This window comes from Fulmarus glacialis, unplaced genomic scaffold (genome assembly GCF_000690835.1).
Source record: "Fulmarus glacialis isolate BGI_N327 unplaced genomic scaffold, ASM69083v1 scaffold8147, whole genome shotgun sequence".
Classification (NCBI taxonomy): domain Eukaryota; kingdom Metazoa; phylum Chordata; class Aves; order Procellariiformes; family Procellariidae; genus Fulmarus; species Fulmarus glacialis.
The window spans coordinates 1-15,270 of NW_009223739.1; the positions used below are offsets into that span (position 1 = coordinate 1).

Here is a 15,270-nt window from a genome sequence, read left to right on the forward strand (position 1 = left end):
GGTAGCGGAGCGGTCCGGTGCTACCCCCCCCCGGGGAGGATGGGGGTCCCCCGGCACGGCCCGGGGTTGGGACGGTGATGGGTCCTCCCTAGCAGAAGAGGGATGTGGGTGTGCGAAGTCTGCGGCATCCCTTGTAACGCTTCTCGTCTCTGTAGCGTGCCCCGGGGTGAAAGGGAGTTCCCCTGAATATGTGCCTTAAATTTTATTGCGGGCTCCAACACCTACTGACCAGCTGCCTTTCCACAGGATCTCCTGCTGGCAGCAGCATTTGTCTCCGATGCACAGTACAACAGAAATATTCCTTTTAAGACGTCCCCGGAGGCAGTCAGGTAAGGAGGTCTGCATCCCTGCAAACACCCACGCCATCGCCTTGGAGCAGGGCTCTGCGGTGGTCCCGCAGGCAGCGTGCGGTGCTGTGGGGCACTCAAGCTGCGGTGGGGAGGACCAACTGCAACTGGATCCAAAGAACAACAGCCAGCAAAGGCTAGGGACTTCAGGTTCACCAGCTGGGCTCTGAGAAGATTGGGTGGGTGGGATGCAAAGAACTAGATTTAAGCTGAAATGCATATGTTGAATGGGGCTTAGTGCATCTATATGTTGAGGACGGGAAGGGAAACAAAAATGTGGGTTTTGCTGGAGCAAAAAAGAAATTAAAATCTTTCAAGATGGAAGCTGTAGCACACTGTGGGGATGAAGAGTATGAGAAGCTTGGTCAGCCCTTGCCTGCGTGGAAGGGAGTGCTGGAGTGTGGCTGTGCTGGGTGTAAGCGGCAGGGTTTTCGTAGCAGGGGGCCGCACGGTTGGCCTGTGTGGGAGAACAGCCCTGTGCCAGGCGGTCACAGCCATCGCTAGCTGGTGTAGCAGCGGGTGACACCAACCTGCTGCACACCAAAGCTTCAGCTAATCAAAGGGGCATAAGGCACCTCTGCTCAGGTGTACTTCAGAAAGAGCGGTAGCTGCTAGGGGCAGGAGGAATTAAAAGCTTATGTTAATTGGCGGTAAGTTAAGTGAAATTCCCCAGGTCAAGAATGTTTTGCCTCCGACGGTGACTCTCTTCCCTTTTAGCTGCTGGTAAGAGGCTGAGCAGCTTCAGTCAGAGAGGTGGCTTTTCCCTCAGGCTTGGCCTGCTTTAGGCTAACTATTTCCATGGGTAAAAGTTGAGAGAAGGTGGCTAGTGTAGGAGGGAAAGGCGATACAAACAACTGCCAGCAAAGCAGTATGTGAGCATTAATGACTCCTGTAGCCCTCCCCATAAAACCTTTCCCTTTTACTTAGTTCCCATGTCTTAGCTAATGAAGTTTCTTGGGCATTTTGGAGACACAAGCATGGTTAAGTGTGTTTGTTACAAAGGCTTTGAGCAGGTGTATGCTGTTGTGTAACTGTAATGTCTGTCTGCTTTGGAAAAACAGACTGGGTACATACAGTTTTGTCCTGCCCAAGTATGCTTAGTATAAATAGTAGAAATAAGCAGGTTTTGTGTGGTCATGTCTTGATGGTGTTATTAAGGGTGTAATATCATGTCATTTGTATAATCCCCTGCCCTGTAGCCTTGATGCAGGTGGTTATTGGGCAGATGAGATGACTGTTTCGCAATGTTGGCAGCTTTTTTATTGGCAGAGAAACTATATGCTCTGCAGATCTGCTCCACAAAGATCCTCCTCCATCTCCCCAAAGGAGCCTCTGTTGCATGCCATTGTGTAAAACCTCCTGTGGGAGGCTTAGAGCTGGATGTGTTCGTGGTTATTGCTAGCATTCACCAGAGGTTTTGCTGCTGTAGGAGATAGAATACCTCTTAAGCTCTGTATAAAAAGCAGTTTACTGTGCAACTCCATGCTTCTCTCTGGTGGCTTTTCTTATCTCTTTGCTTTTTAACCTGCAAAGAAAGGGTGTTAGATAACTAATCAAACTTACTTTGTGTGTCACTTGGGTACCTGAACTTAGCAGAAGTTTGCGCTCAAATTAAGGAACGAGGTAATTACAAAAAGGTAACAGCTTTACCAAATCTACACATTGCAGTCTTAAACTGAAGAACGCCTGTGTTCCACCTTCCTGGGTTTTTTGCTACCTGAAAGGGAGTATAGTGTCCATCAGGTATGAGACTATAGGGAAGGGCCAGGAAACAAATTGCCAAATCCCTGGCTGCCAGAGACTGTGCTACTGTTACCCTTCTTCCATGACTGTTTGGGACAGCGTGTGCTGTTCTTCAAAGATGAATTTGGTGAGCCCATGGGCACGTGCACTGAAGCCTCTATTTATGGTGCCATTGCCTTCTTTCTGCAGGCTTTATTATCTCTATAACCACTGGATTATGCGAACAGCCACCTACTTCTTCATCTTTCTCAACCTGTCCCTTGCAGTGTTTGAAGAACCTGCTGTGTATCCGCTCCCCTTCCTGGTAAGTTTTCAGTGTACAAGCAGCAATTCAACTAGTATTGTGTTGCTTGGTAGAGCATGCGAGGGTTTCTTGCTTGAAACCAGTTGTCAAAGATGTCAAGAGATAATTTATGCAGATATTTCTGTTGATATCTTTGATCTACTGAAATGGGGACAAAAAAGGGGCATAGGAGTTAGACAGGGCCTATGGGAGCCATCATGGCCGTCAGCAATGGCTGATGTGACCACGAACAAAGTCATGTTGCTTTTCTGCATCGCGGAGAACAATTCCAACCTTCTCTGTGACCCAAGTCCAGTCCTCATGTCTGAAAGCAGAAGTGGAGTGTTGTCCGTAGGACTGACTTTTCTGTAGCCTTTATTTGTTCTGCACTGGTGTGTTTGTGAGAGATGTGCTCCTTGAATCCTAAGTAAATACAAATTTACTGGCTTTAACCTGCCTGTGGCAGGGAATTTTGCAAAAGGAAGCCTGAAACTATTGCTCAGTGCCAGATATGTGAGCCTGCAAAACAGCCGACAGCAAAACCCGCTGGAAAAACTTTTATACTGACTTTGCCTGTTTTTTCTTTGCTGTACCCCAGCCTGAACATCCTCATCTGTGTGAAGGGGGCTAGCGCTGCTCTTGGTTGTCCTGACTTGGGCCCCTTCTCTCTCTGCAGGTCACTTCTCTGGTCGAGGTGTTGTGCCTTCTGGTGTTCTTTGGCCGACTGACACATTTTGCAAAAGTCACCCTTCGCAACGTATTTTGGAAGGATACCAAGAACATCTGCATCATGGTTGCAATCCTGGTCAGTAAGGCCTAGGGGAGCCTCCAAGGTTGAGGTGGCTTTTTCCTCCTGTTGCTTTCCTGGTAACACAGGTGTGATGCACAAGGGCTCTACCAGAGCCATAGCGAAATCAAGCAACAGCTCGGCCTGTTCTCACAAACCTGTCGTGTGTGCATCTGTCTTGTATCAGCTAACCCTATTGTCTTCACCATCTAGACACATTTCCAACATTGCTTCTGGGAATTTTCCTTCTTTCTTCTACAGTTATCACTAATAGACTTGGCCATATATGGGGTCCTCAGGATATACAACGTGAGGAGCATTCGATGGTCAAGAATTGTGAGGCCCATCTTCCTGATCAACTTTGCAGAGAGTCGCCAGGTAAGGAAGAGGTCTGGTGGGATGTACCCCTGGTGCATGGTCCTATTTTTGGAAAGCCTGCTGCTTTCTGAGATCCAGGGGATTTAGTAGAAAGGTTTTTGGGCAGAAATGGCAGAATTTAGGTTCCTGTGAATGACGGTTTCTCTCAGAGGTGGCCTGAAGCAAGAATTTGAGATGGAGAAAAGGGTGCATTGGCACTGGTGCTGCTTGGGCTCTGTGCAAAAGTACCAAAAGGCTTCTCCCTGTACCTATGGGCTGGGTTACTGGTGCCCAGAGCCCCGAGTGTGCTTGAGGCTGGAACTAGAGCTTCTCACCACACATGGTGCTGTGATGATTTAGGGAAGATCATGCTTCAAAGTGTAAGACTGCATGGAGAAGGAAAAATTATTCTTGTAAGGTCAGCCCATGGGCTGGGCTTAGTCCAGCCTGTGTGGAGGAGCAGCCTCTGTTGCAAGCAGACTTAGATGCTGTCCTCAGGAGGAGTGAACATGAGCAGCACTGCAGAGGAGAAGACTGTTTCTCCCTGGGTCAGGGGCCAGGTTACTTATTTCTGGAAGTCTCCTAGGCAAACAAGCACAAATGTCACACTGTTCTCAGAAACTTAACCTGTAGTCCAGGTGGGTGATTTGGACTCTGGATTCCTCTTGTCACGGGGAGATCTTTGCCCTGCTGCCCAAGACTGTTCTGGTCCTGACTTACAAATTAATAAACTACTGTGGTGTGGAGGCCTGGAGGAGGCAGCAGTTGAACTTTCAGGCTTGGAGCATGTGTTTTGTAGCCTGGAGTGATGGGCTTCTGTCCCTGATCAGTCCCCTGCAGCAAGAGCATCTCAGCAGTGCCTCAGGGCCCTCTGTCCGTTGGCTAGCTGAGTTCATGATGGTATGTAGATAAGGTCTCTCCTAGCATCTCCTCTGGGGAATGAGGAGGAAGGGCCTGGTACTCTTGCACAGGTTTTAGCAGAACAGAGCTGGCACATCTGGGTCAGAATCTTTCCTGCCAGGTAACAGAAGAGTACCTGTGTCCCACTTTGCTTGCCTGACCCTGAGTAGGAGTTTGATCCAGATGGGATGGTGAGGAGAAAATGGGTACCACCTTGCCTCTAAACACTTCTCTTCTCCCTGGCAGATTCGGAGAGCCTTCCGCAGTATCCGCAACACGCTGCCAGAAATCACCTATGTCTTCTTGCTCTTCATGTTTAGCCTTCTCATGTTCTCCCTCATGGCCTTGAAGCTGTTTGGTGAGAGGTGTGAATACTTCTTTTGCTCAGAGCTGGGTGGGAAGAACGGGTGTGATACTTCCGGGCAGGAGGGAATCTGGCAACTCCAAATGATTACTAGTGAATACAAGCACTGCTGATACGTGCAGTTCCTGTGGTGGGACATGTGATCTCTGTGCTTAACTTCAGATTGTCTCTTTCCTCATAGGAATCTCCAGACAGCAGAAGGCTTACCATATTTTAAAAACTACCTAGAAATTGTGTTTGACCTCTATGTGCTGGTGACGACAGCAAACAGCCCGGATGTCATGTATGTATGCTGAGCTTGCAGTCTTTCTGTTGTGAATGCTGGTGTCCTGCTCCTAGTGGCAGGATCTCTAGTTAGAACAGTACTGTGTTTTGCACAACAAGGTATTTCAGAGCGGCAACAGGGCTTTTACTTTTCCAACCTGCAGGGGCTTCATGAATTGTCAGCCATCTGTTTTTTAAATGGCTCTGAACCAGAATCTGAGGTTAGGAAGAGTTTTAGAAAAGTTGCATTAAAAATACTGCTTTCCAAATGACCCAGTAGCTGACGAAGGCTTAAACCTGAGGGACAAACACACACACTCTTTGATTAAAACCCTTTCCTAAAAAGGAAGGGAGTGCTCTAGTGATCAGATGACTTTTTCTCTCGTAATATTTGCAGGGCTTTCTATGCAGACTTTAATTTGCACAGCTGTGTTAAATTTATGTGAGGATTAAGCTTTCCATCCTCATTTGTTCTAACTGCGTTCCCATTTCAGTTTGTACTGTGAAGGTGCCATCAGAGAGGGGGGCAGGGAGGAATGGCACTCTCATCTGTGTGCGGGAGATGTACTGAGCAGACTGGGACGTTACAGGGACCCTGGACATTTAGACTGAGAAATGCAGCTAGTCCTCCTAGAGTAAGTGGAAGGGGAGGTCTGAGTGCGGTGAGGGTCTGCGAAGCCAATAACTCACCAGCTTATGACTGAGACATCACCTCAAGACTGCCCTTAAACTAAGCCACACTGACAGAAGCTTAGTCTCTGTGCTTTCTCTCCTGCATCCCTTCAATCAGGGACTGATAAACTAGGAGGAAAACCTAGTGGAAGAAAACTGTTCTGTAACTGAACTAATGCACAGTTTTGGCTCTTTTGCCTAGCTTGGGTATTATCTGGCAAGTTTGATCCGGCTATCAAAAGCAGTACTTTGAAATCCATCTGGAAGACTGTTTTCTTGTGGTTTCTCTTATTTTTCTCTATTTGTCTGCTCAGCAAGTAGCAACCTCTCTCCTCTTCTCTAGGATGCCGGCATTTGACTTCAGCTCATGGTATGCCCTGTTCTTCATTGCCTTTGTCATCGTCAACACTTACATCTTCATGTCGCTCTTCCTGGCTGTTGTGTACAACAACTACAAAAAACACCTGAAGGTAATGTTTGGAGGGTTGAATTGTGATCAGTGACTGCCTGCTGTTCTGTATAACCTTGTAAGGAAATACCTGGCCTTCCCTTGGAAAGCTTCTGCTTCTGGAAATTGTGGAGAAGGGGGTACAGCTTCTGGCCTCTGCTGATGCTCTGCAAGTAACAAGCACAGGTCCACCTTTCATATCATGGAGATTGTTGTGAGTTCTGCTTTTAGCATTTAACAATGAAATATTCTGTGCTGTTGTGGACCCAAGAAGTTGCAACAGATAGGAGGCACATGTCTCTGCACTATCACTGTTAGTCTTAGTCCTAGCTCAAAAACTGTCTCTATGCAGGGGACTGTTTTTAGTTGGCTGTAAATACACAGCACGCTTTTGCTGCCACTGCATGTGCTCTTAAAGCAAAGGAAATTTGAAGGGAGGTCTAAGTAAATTGGAACTCTTGCTTCTTCCACCCAAACTGGGTAGGTGCAGTTCGGTACTTGTGATCAAAGGGTGAGAGCTGGAAATTGCTGTGTGCTCCCATGAGGGGATTGGCTCTTTCTCAATAAGCAGTCTGCTAGGTCTTCCCAGAGGCTGGTCTTCGAAGCGTATAAGGTTCTTCAGCCTGCTTGTAATCATGTGCAGAAGAGGATCTCCACCCCTGATCTCAGCAGTATTGACTTACGGATGGGAAGCAAACAGGACACATCCTCTTTGCTTTTGTGACCTGTGGGCATGCAGATCCTGTGATCTTTGAAAGATATCCCCCCATCTGCTTCCTGTAGGATACTATCCTTTGTCTCTTGTTCTGGTTTTTTAATGCATCTCCCAGCAGCAAGCAATCTAGTGATCTTTCCAGAGTGCTGTGCAGAGGGCCCATGGTTGTCTGATAAATAGCATTTCTCATCACCCCATTGATTGTGCTGTACTTTGTGTCTAATATCACTCCAAATGTGTTCCTCTGAGTCTCTTCTTGCATCTCTGTGCCATGAAAATAAGATTAAAAAAACAAAGGAGGGAGAAGGGTAACTGAAGCTGCCTGAATCCTGATACTCTCTCTAGAATGAGATCCGCAAGCTTGCTTACATGAAGCGCCGCAAGATGATAGAGGCCTTCAACCTCCTGAAGGAAGAGGAGGGAGCACAGGTTGTGGTTAGAGAAGCCCGATGGAAGCAGCTTGTCAAGCTGGTGGCTCCTGATATCAGCAACTCCCACCGAGAGCTGCTGCTACGCATCTCGGATGATGAGCAGAAAGGTTTCATAGGTGAGCAGTGGGGCACTGCTATGCTCAAGGGATTGTGGAAGAGCCTGGGGCCAGGAGCCTGATGCTTCATGGGTTTTGGCACTGGGACTTGTGGTCTGTAATGGACCCAGAGGGACTCCAGGCCCCTCTTTCTGCTTCTCTCCAGATTGCTTAAGTCCTGAAAGGTTGTTCTTTCTGCATGTGCTGTAGCCCGTGTCATGTATGCTGTTGGTGGCTCTTCCTGGCCATTTGACATCAGGCCAAGCTCGCCATGGAGAATGGGACCTCCTGTTCTCAGCACAGGACAAGGAAAGCCTCCCTTGTTATCAGATTCCACCGAGCAATGTGGCTTCCCACACAGTCCTCTGAAGCCTCTCGCTCTGCTCCTGCTGGAGACAGGATATCAGGAGAGATGGGTCAGTCTCCTCATGCTAGATCATGCCCATCCTGATCATTAAAGGTTTGTGTTGGTTGTTGGCCTGTGGCTTGAGCCAGTCCCCCAGGAACGGGGCAGAGGAGCTGCTTGAGTATTGAGTTCAGCCTGCTTTGTGGTAGATACCACTTTGGGCATGTGCGTTGCCTGCTGCCGTGAACAGATACTGAGTCCAGATTGCTGCAACTCATGTGCATATAGGTTTGCATTTGCCAGACACTGTCTTTTTTTTTAATGACAGCAGACTAATGTGTAGTGCTTTCCCCTCCTGCAGACAAGAAGTCCTTTGTACAACTGGCAGATCTCCTCAACATCCAGGTGATTACCCTGAAAATACGCAGCCATCCGCTGGGGCAATGGATGCCTCATATATACAATTCAGCAGTGAGTCGGTTCCTGCGCAGCATGGTTAGGCACAGGTAAGCCTCTACTGGTGGAGCAAGCAGCTCTTCACATTCAAAGGGCTGCAGAGCAGTGGTGTTGCAAGCCAATGCTCATCTGCATGTCGTGCTGGAAATTGCAAACTGCATTTAGGCAAACGTTGGGGGTTCTGTTTTTAAAAGTCTTTTGTGGACCAGCTCTGCTCTTAGCCTACCTTCAGTGGTGCGGAGAAACTAGACTTGGCTATTGGTGAGTCCATATCTCTTCCAGTCCCACTTGTTCAGATCTTCTATAGGTGCTGAGTGTAAATAGCTTTTACTGAAAGCAAGAAATGCTTTATGGTCTGCCTTTAAGTGAAGCATTTACTCTGGTCCTTCAAGGTGATCTTACATCAGCAGTCTCTGCTGCAAAGCTGCGTTGTGCTGCTTCATCAGCTCTTACCAAGTTGGTACTATGAGCTACTCATGCTCTGTTTCACATCTGAGTCTCCCCAGAATTGCAAAATCACTGAGGCTGGAAGGAACATCTAGAGGTGGTCTAGTGTAATCCCCCTGCTCAAAGCAAGGTCAGCTAGAGTAGGGTACTCAGGGCTATGTCTAGTTGGGTTTTGAGTATCTCCAAGGATGGAGACTCCATAACCTCTCTGCAACCTGTTCCAGTGTTTGACCACCCTTGGTTTAAAAAAAAAAAAAAGCTTTTTTGTTTAAATGGAAAAATCTGGTATTTCAACTTGTGCCCCTTGCCTCTTGTGCTTTCACTGGATACCACTGAGAAGAGTCTGGCTCCACCTTCTCTACACCTTCCCATCAGGTATTTATACACGCTGAGATTCCCCTGGCCCTTCTCCCCTCCAGGCTGAACAATCCCAGCTCTCTCAACATGTAATGTGTCAGACTATCCCATCCTTTAATCATTTTTGTGACCCTTTGCTGCACTCACCCTAGTGTGTTCATGTCTCTTTTGTACTGGGGGAGCCCAGCTGTGGACACAGTACTCCAAGTGCAGCCTCACCAGTACTGAGTAGATGGGAGGAGAAATCACTTCCCTTGACCTGTTCACAACCGTCTTCCTAACGCAGCCCAGGATGCTGTTGGCCTTCTTTGCCACCAGGGTGCATTGCAGGGCTATGTCTAGTTGGGTTTTGAGTATCTCCAAGGATGGAGACTCCATAACCTCTCTGCAACCTGTTCCAGTGTTTGACCACCCTTGGTTTAAAAAAAAAAAAAAGCTTTTTTGTTTAAATGGAAAAATCTGGTATTTCAACTTGTGCCCCTTGCCTCTTGTGCTTTCACTGGATACCACTGAGAAGAGTCTGGCTCCACCTTCTCTACACCTTCCCATCAGGTATTTATACACGCTGAGATTCCCCTGGCCCTTCTCCCCTCCAGGCTGAACAATCCCAGCTCTCTCAACATGTAATGTGTCAGACTATCCCATCCTTTAATCATTTTTGTGACCCTTTGCTGCACTCACCCTAGTGTGTTCATGTCTCTTTTGTACTGGGGGAGCCCAGCTGTGGACACAGTACTCCAAGTGCAGCCTCACCAGTACTGAGTAGATGGGAGGAGAAATCACTTCCCTTGACCTGTTCACAACCGTCTTCCTAACGCAGCCCAGGATGCTGTTGGCCTTCTTTGCCACCAGGGTGCATTGCTGGCTCAAGTTCAACTTGACAACCAAGACCCCCCCCTACCCTCCTCAGATCCTCTGCAGAGCTGCTTTTCAGATGGTTGAGCCTGCACTGGTGCCTGAGGTTATTCCTCCCTGGGAGCAGGACTTTGCCTTTCCCTTTGAACATGATGGGATTCCTCACTGCCCGCTTTCCCGGCCTGTCCAGGTCCCTCTGACTGCAGCACACCCATCTGGTGTACCAGCCACCCCTCCCAATTTTGTATAGTCTTCTGTTCTACTCATCCAGCCTTTCTGCTTGAGAAGTGCTGCCTGACTTGTTAGAAACACAGTTGCAGTCAGTCTCTACGAGTTTGTTTAACACTGAGAGCATTGGCAGTGGTGTACCTTGAAGGCTTGTGCCCTGCTTTGTTTTGGACTTCAAGGACAAAGCTAAACTCTGTAGTAACTTTTCTAAACTCTCGGGTTTGGGGAGAACTGATGGGTAAAGGTAGTTTACCTAAACGGCAATATTTGAGAGGAGACAAAAAACTTCTGAAATAACTGTGTAACTTCTACCTTCTTGGGAGTGGCAAACTGATTTCTCTTTCTTTTTTGCAGGGGATTTGTTTGGACTTACGATGTGATCATTCTAACAAATGCTATCTTCATTGCTCTGGATGAGGAAACCCCCTATATTTCTTACGCAGAGTGGGTCTTCCTTGCTTTGTATATAATTGAGATACTCCTGAAAGTGTACACTTACGAACCGAGGGCGTTCTTTGGCAAAAATCAGTTCTGGAACTGGTGAGTGGGATGAATGTGTTAAAGGTGGTGTGAAGTGTGGTGAGATCTTTGTGTTCAGCCCCTCAAGAACTGAAAGTCTCTTGCAGAGATGGGCTGCCTAACTCATGTGCCAGGGTGTAATTAAAATATTGTATGCATCAGAGGACGTTTTGCTCTTTCCTGGCTATAACCTGGCTCTGAGAGAGACTACTGTTCTCTGTCCTGCTCCGCTAGCTCAGTCAAAAGTAACTCTGCAGTGTGTGAAGATAGCGGCTGGGCAGGGGAAAGCGTTTTGCTAAACAAAGCTTTCCCATCTTCCCACCCTGCAAATAGTTTGAGATGGTGCAGGGCTGCCTGGCACAGATGTGAGGAAGAGGGGCTACTACTTTCATGTGTCGTGTGGCAGCTCAAGCGCCCATTCTCTCTTGCCACAAATCTAACAGCACTGCCTTCCCTCGTGCTAGGTTTGATACCCTCATCATCTTTGCTGCCTTGACTGCAACGATACTCAATACCACCCTGAAATCGAGTAAGTGCAGCTTAAGCAGTCTGCATGCATCTGGGAAACTCGGTGGTCTTGAGTCGTCTTTTGCCATCACCTTGGAATGCCATCACCTTTGGGCTTGGGGAGGCTTTTTGACAGGACAGTGAATTTCCTATAGGGTTTCTAAGAACTAACCCAGTCTTCTTTCTTTTTTTTTTTTAAATAAATACCTGTTACAAACGGTGTTTAACAAGGACATAATCAAATATAAGAACATGCTTTACCTCTACATTTCCCTGCTTATTTTTCATAACAAAACCTTTTTTGCTTTCTCAGCCACGAAGTACAACAGCCAACAGATCCTGGACATTGTCTTCATCTTAAGGGTCCTCAGGCTAATAAGGATTGTTGACAGTATTCAAAGGTAATGAAGAGAACGGGATAGGGATATGGGTTTTGTGTGTCAGAGGCTGGCTGAGACAGTGCCTTGAGTTGCTCTGCATGGCTGCTTTGGACTGACTGTGGCTGCTCAACAAAGCATCCCAAGGCTTTGTCCCAGCATGCCTGGGATGAGCCCAGTTGCTGCAGCCTCTCTGGAGACTTACTTAGAAAGTAAGGGCATGTGGGGAGCACGTGCTGGATGGGATGTGACAATAAGCAAGCATGGGCTTTAAGAGAGCCTCCCCACAGCCGGTGTTGTCATGAATCATTTGCTGTAGGTTCCGGGTCATCATGAACACACTGATAAACATCGTACCGACAATGTTGACATTTGGTGGGCTGACTCTGGTAAGAAATCCTGGTATCTTAGCTCAAAGCACTGCAGTTTTACAGGAATGTGTCTTAAGTCTCACGCTTGTGGTGTTTTCAAGAGGATAAATGCAAATCTCTGGATGGCTGGCCTTTGAAACTGTAAGTGTCCATTTGATTCTTGGTCATTGCACATGTAAGTGTGTGCAAAGGGGTTGGGTTCCTGCTAGTTGCCAGGTCAGGACATTCTTGTTTGCTCCACGGGGCATGAGGATGTTCTGTGCAGTCTGGGCTTCAGACTGTAAGGAATCAAACTGTGATTTGGGCAAGAAGCTGAACGAGAAAACTGTTTCTCAAATAACTTCCTAAAAATAAGTTCTCCTCTTATGATTTGAGCATACTTCATTTCCATGTATTTGAGCTGTATTTCTTGGTTTAGTATTCCTGCCTGGTAATTGCCCTTGAGTGGGCTGCGTCTCTTGGACTCTGTGCTGCTCCTCAGCAGCTTGCCATGTCTGTAAAAACTGGAAAACCTGCTGGAACTCTAAACTTGCCATGGAGCTTGCTGCTCCCTGGAGAAGCAAGCGATGGGGTTTCTTTTCCCAGGTTGTGTACTGTGTATTTGCTATCATTGGCATGGAGTTATTCTATGGGAAAATCCAGTTCTTCCCTGCAAACTCAAATGCTCCTTATGCCCTGGAATGTGGAAACCCAGCTCTCAAGGATTCTCTGTTTGCCCGTGGGAAGTACTGCAAGAACAACTTCAATAACTTTGCATCGTCCTTTATTGTCCTGATGGAGCTCACTGTAGTCAATCAGTGGCATGATATCCTTTGTGGTGGAAGGTCCAAACTAGAGCTTGGTGATCCATGCTCTTCCCCCACTCTGCTCTTCCCCTTGTCTTGCACGCACCCATGCACGTAGTGCCAGACAACGGAGGAATGGTCCCTGCAGAGGGCTTTGTTCAGAAGGTCATTGCTGGGCAGTAGTATCTGGTTCCTCCCTTGGCACTACTCTACAGCAAGATGTTCTCCTTCTCTAGCACTCTTGCCCTTAACTCCCATTATACTCTTTGCCAACGGATTTGCCAACGTGACGGTTCAGCCTGCGAAGCTGTATTTCATTGCCTTCCACATTGTGATGGTGATAATTATTGTCAAGTAAGTTTTGGGTTGCCCTTCTCCATTTTGGAGGGAAGAGGGGCTCTGCCCCCTGCCAGGGTGGTACTGATGGTCACACACAGTGTGACTCTTAGGCAGGACATGTGGCACAGAGGAATCTGATGCATCTGTTCTTACCTCCACTGAGTGCTGCTCTGACTTAGAGCTCCCCATCTCCAGCAGAGGAGGGGATGGTGTGCTGGGGAATGAGCCTGGGAATACTGAGACAGTAGTTGATGCCCAAAAGCAGAGGGGATGGCAGTACAGAAATGCTGCTACATAATTCTGCTCATCATTTCTTTCAGTATCTTTGTGTCGTTCATTTTGGAAGCTTTCTTTGTGGAGTACTCCCTAGAGAAGAGTGAAGTAGAAACAGCCATTGAACAGAAAATCCAGGAGCTGGGAATGGGAGTTCAAGAGTAAGCCCCCCACAAGGGTTGTGCTGGATGTGGCTGGCTTGGCACATCCGATGAGGGCTGTGGGACTGCAGGACAATGCCACCCTCTGTTCCGAGGTGTGAGCTGAGACTCCCCTTCCTTGTCACAAAGTTCTTGCTAATCTGTCATGACCGTGTAGGCTTGGTCTAGATCTTAGCAGAAGGCTACTCACGTTGGCCTTGTGTCTGCTTCCCTGAGATCTTCCAGGCCAGGGCTGTTGCCCAGCGGACAGGGGAGATGCTGGAGACTAACAGCATGACTGGTGCTTGCCCTGCCCCAGAGAATCCATTGCTGCTGGGTACATGTGGGCCCCTGGGGTAAGATGTGGCCCCCCGGCGTAACTTCTGGTCCTTCTTCTGTAGGGATGAGCTCCAGGATGAACAGCTCCTTGATAATATGGAGAGTGCTGAGCATGACCTCGAGGGGGAAGGAGGAACAAAGCCACAGTCTAAAGGGCTGCTGTTTAAAATTGCCTCCAAACGTAAGTGCAGCCCCGCACTGCCCAGTCTTTGGTTTAAGAGGCCAAGGCTCTGAACTGCCCCTGTCTCTGGGGAAGCTCCCACGCACTTCTGCTTCCTTTGGGCTATAAAAGCAGCTAAAACCCAGCTGGAGATTTTTACAGAGTTGTGGACGCTCTAATCTGGTTTTCTATTTCTGTAGCAACTCCTTTTCCTCTTTCCTACTGAGGCCCTCCTGTGCACACTTGTCTTCAGTAGCCAGTCTATGAAGACGCTGTCTTGGTGGCTGAGGTCCTGCTGTTTCCAAGAAGTCTGCTTTTCTCCTTCCTGTATGCACTCTGTGTTCCTCCTGGCTTGGATCACGGGGTGACTATATCCTCCTTTCCTCTAGCTTCATGCTTATTTTTTTTTCTGGCTTTCTTGCTGTACCTTAGCAGTTCCTCAATCTTGTTCTTCTCGGCACGGCAGCTGATTGGGATCCCAAATCCATTGAAGGACACATGGGAATAGAGGTGCTTAAAACCTTAAAATGATGGTCTTATCCTTTATAAGCGCTCACAGTGCTTGAAAGTACGTGGGGTAAAATACCAGGGAACGTCATTTAGGGCATTTGTTTTTCTTGCCTGTTTAGTGTAAAACGTGGGGAGCAGCCTTTGAGTAAGAGCTGCCTCAGGGTAGCCACTACCTAACTTCTGCTGAGGAGCAGGGATGGATGGCAACAGATCACTTTCTCCACCTGCAGGCTACAGGACGGTTGATGCTCTGCTCCAGCGTATGTTTGAGGCAGAGATACCCCTTGAGGACGAAGGCCCTTCATTTGAAGAGATCTTAAACTTGTCCCCTACCGCTGCTGTACCCAGTAATCTGACCTCAGAGAGTGCTGCGTAACGAGGGCGATCGGTCGACAAGGAGGAACTAATCCTCAGCTGCCCAGCTCTCGAGCATGTTCCCCGGCTGGCTGCCTTCGGCCACCGCGCTCACGCGCCTGGGGGCCGGATTACACAGTGGAGGGGGCAGCTGATGCCGGAAACGGCTTCGTCACGTAAAGGAGCTTTATCTTATGTAAAGTCTCGTATAAATGTTGAAACTGGAACTCCCCTCCCGGGAAAGCAGAGGCAGAGCTGGTATATATGACTGTGCCAGTCGAGTAACGGTGCCGTATACAGTATGTTATGAAATACCTACTTCTTGTAACTGGAATCTTGTATTACAGCACTTTTATATCCATATATGGACTAACGTAAGCTGCATTAAACAGCTCTTTAGTACATTAAATTCAGCAGTCTGAAAAAATGAGCCGATTATTAGAGAGTTAATGATGGGAGGTGGCTGGGTGCGAGGCATCCTGCTCTCACCCGTGTGCGCTG

The 15,270-nt window shown here is 47.9% G+C and overlaps 1 protein-coding gene across 1 annotated transcript; it reads left to right on the forward strand.

Annotated features, from left to right (window-relative positions):
• The first annotated feature begins 241 nt into the window (after positions 1–241).
• LOC104079758 (two pore calcium channel protein 1-like) lies at positions 242–14,912 on the forward strand. Its single transcript, XM_009581900.1, has 18 exons — positions 242–329; positions 2,280–2,394; positions 3,050–3,178; positions 3,422–3,538; positions 4,664–4,782; positions 4,963–5,064; positions 6,061–6,187; positions 7,226–7,427; positions 8,114–8,258; positions 10,450–10,635; positions 11,079–11,143; positions 11,435–11,522; positions 11,818–11,887; positions 12,455–12,674; positions 12,918–13,008; positions 13,314–13,427; positions 13,808–13,926; positions 14,646–14,912. The coding sequence occupies exons 2-18, from the start codon at positions 2,308–2,310 to the stop codon at positions 14,789–14,791; spliced, it is 2,127 nt and encodes a 708-aa protein (XP_009580195.1). The 5' UTR covers positions 242–329; positions 2,280–2,307; the 3' UTR covers positions 14,792–14,912.
• Positions 14,913–15,270: the final 358 nt, after the last annotated feature.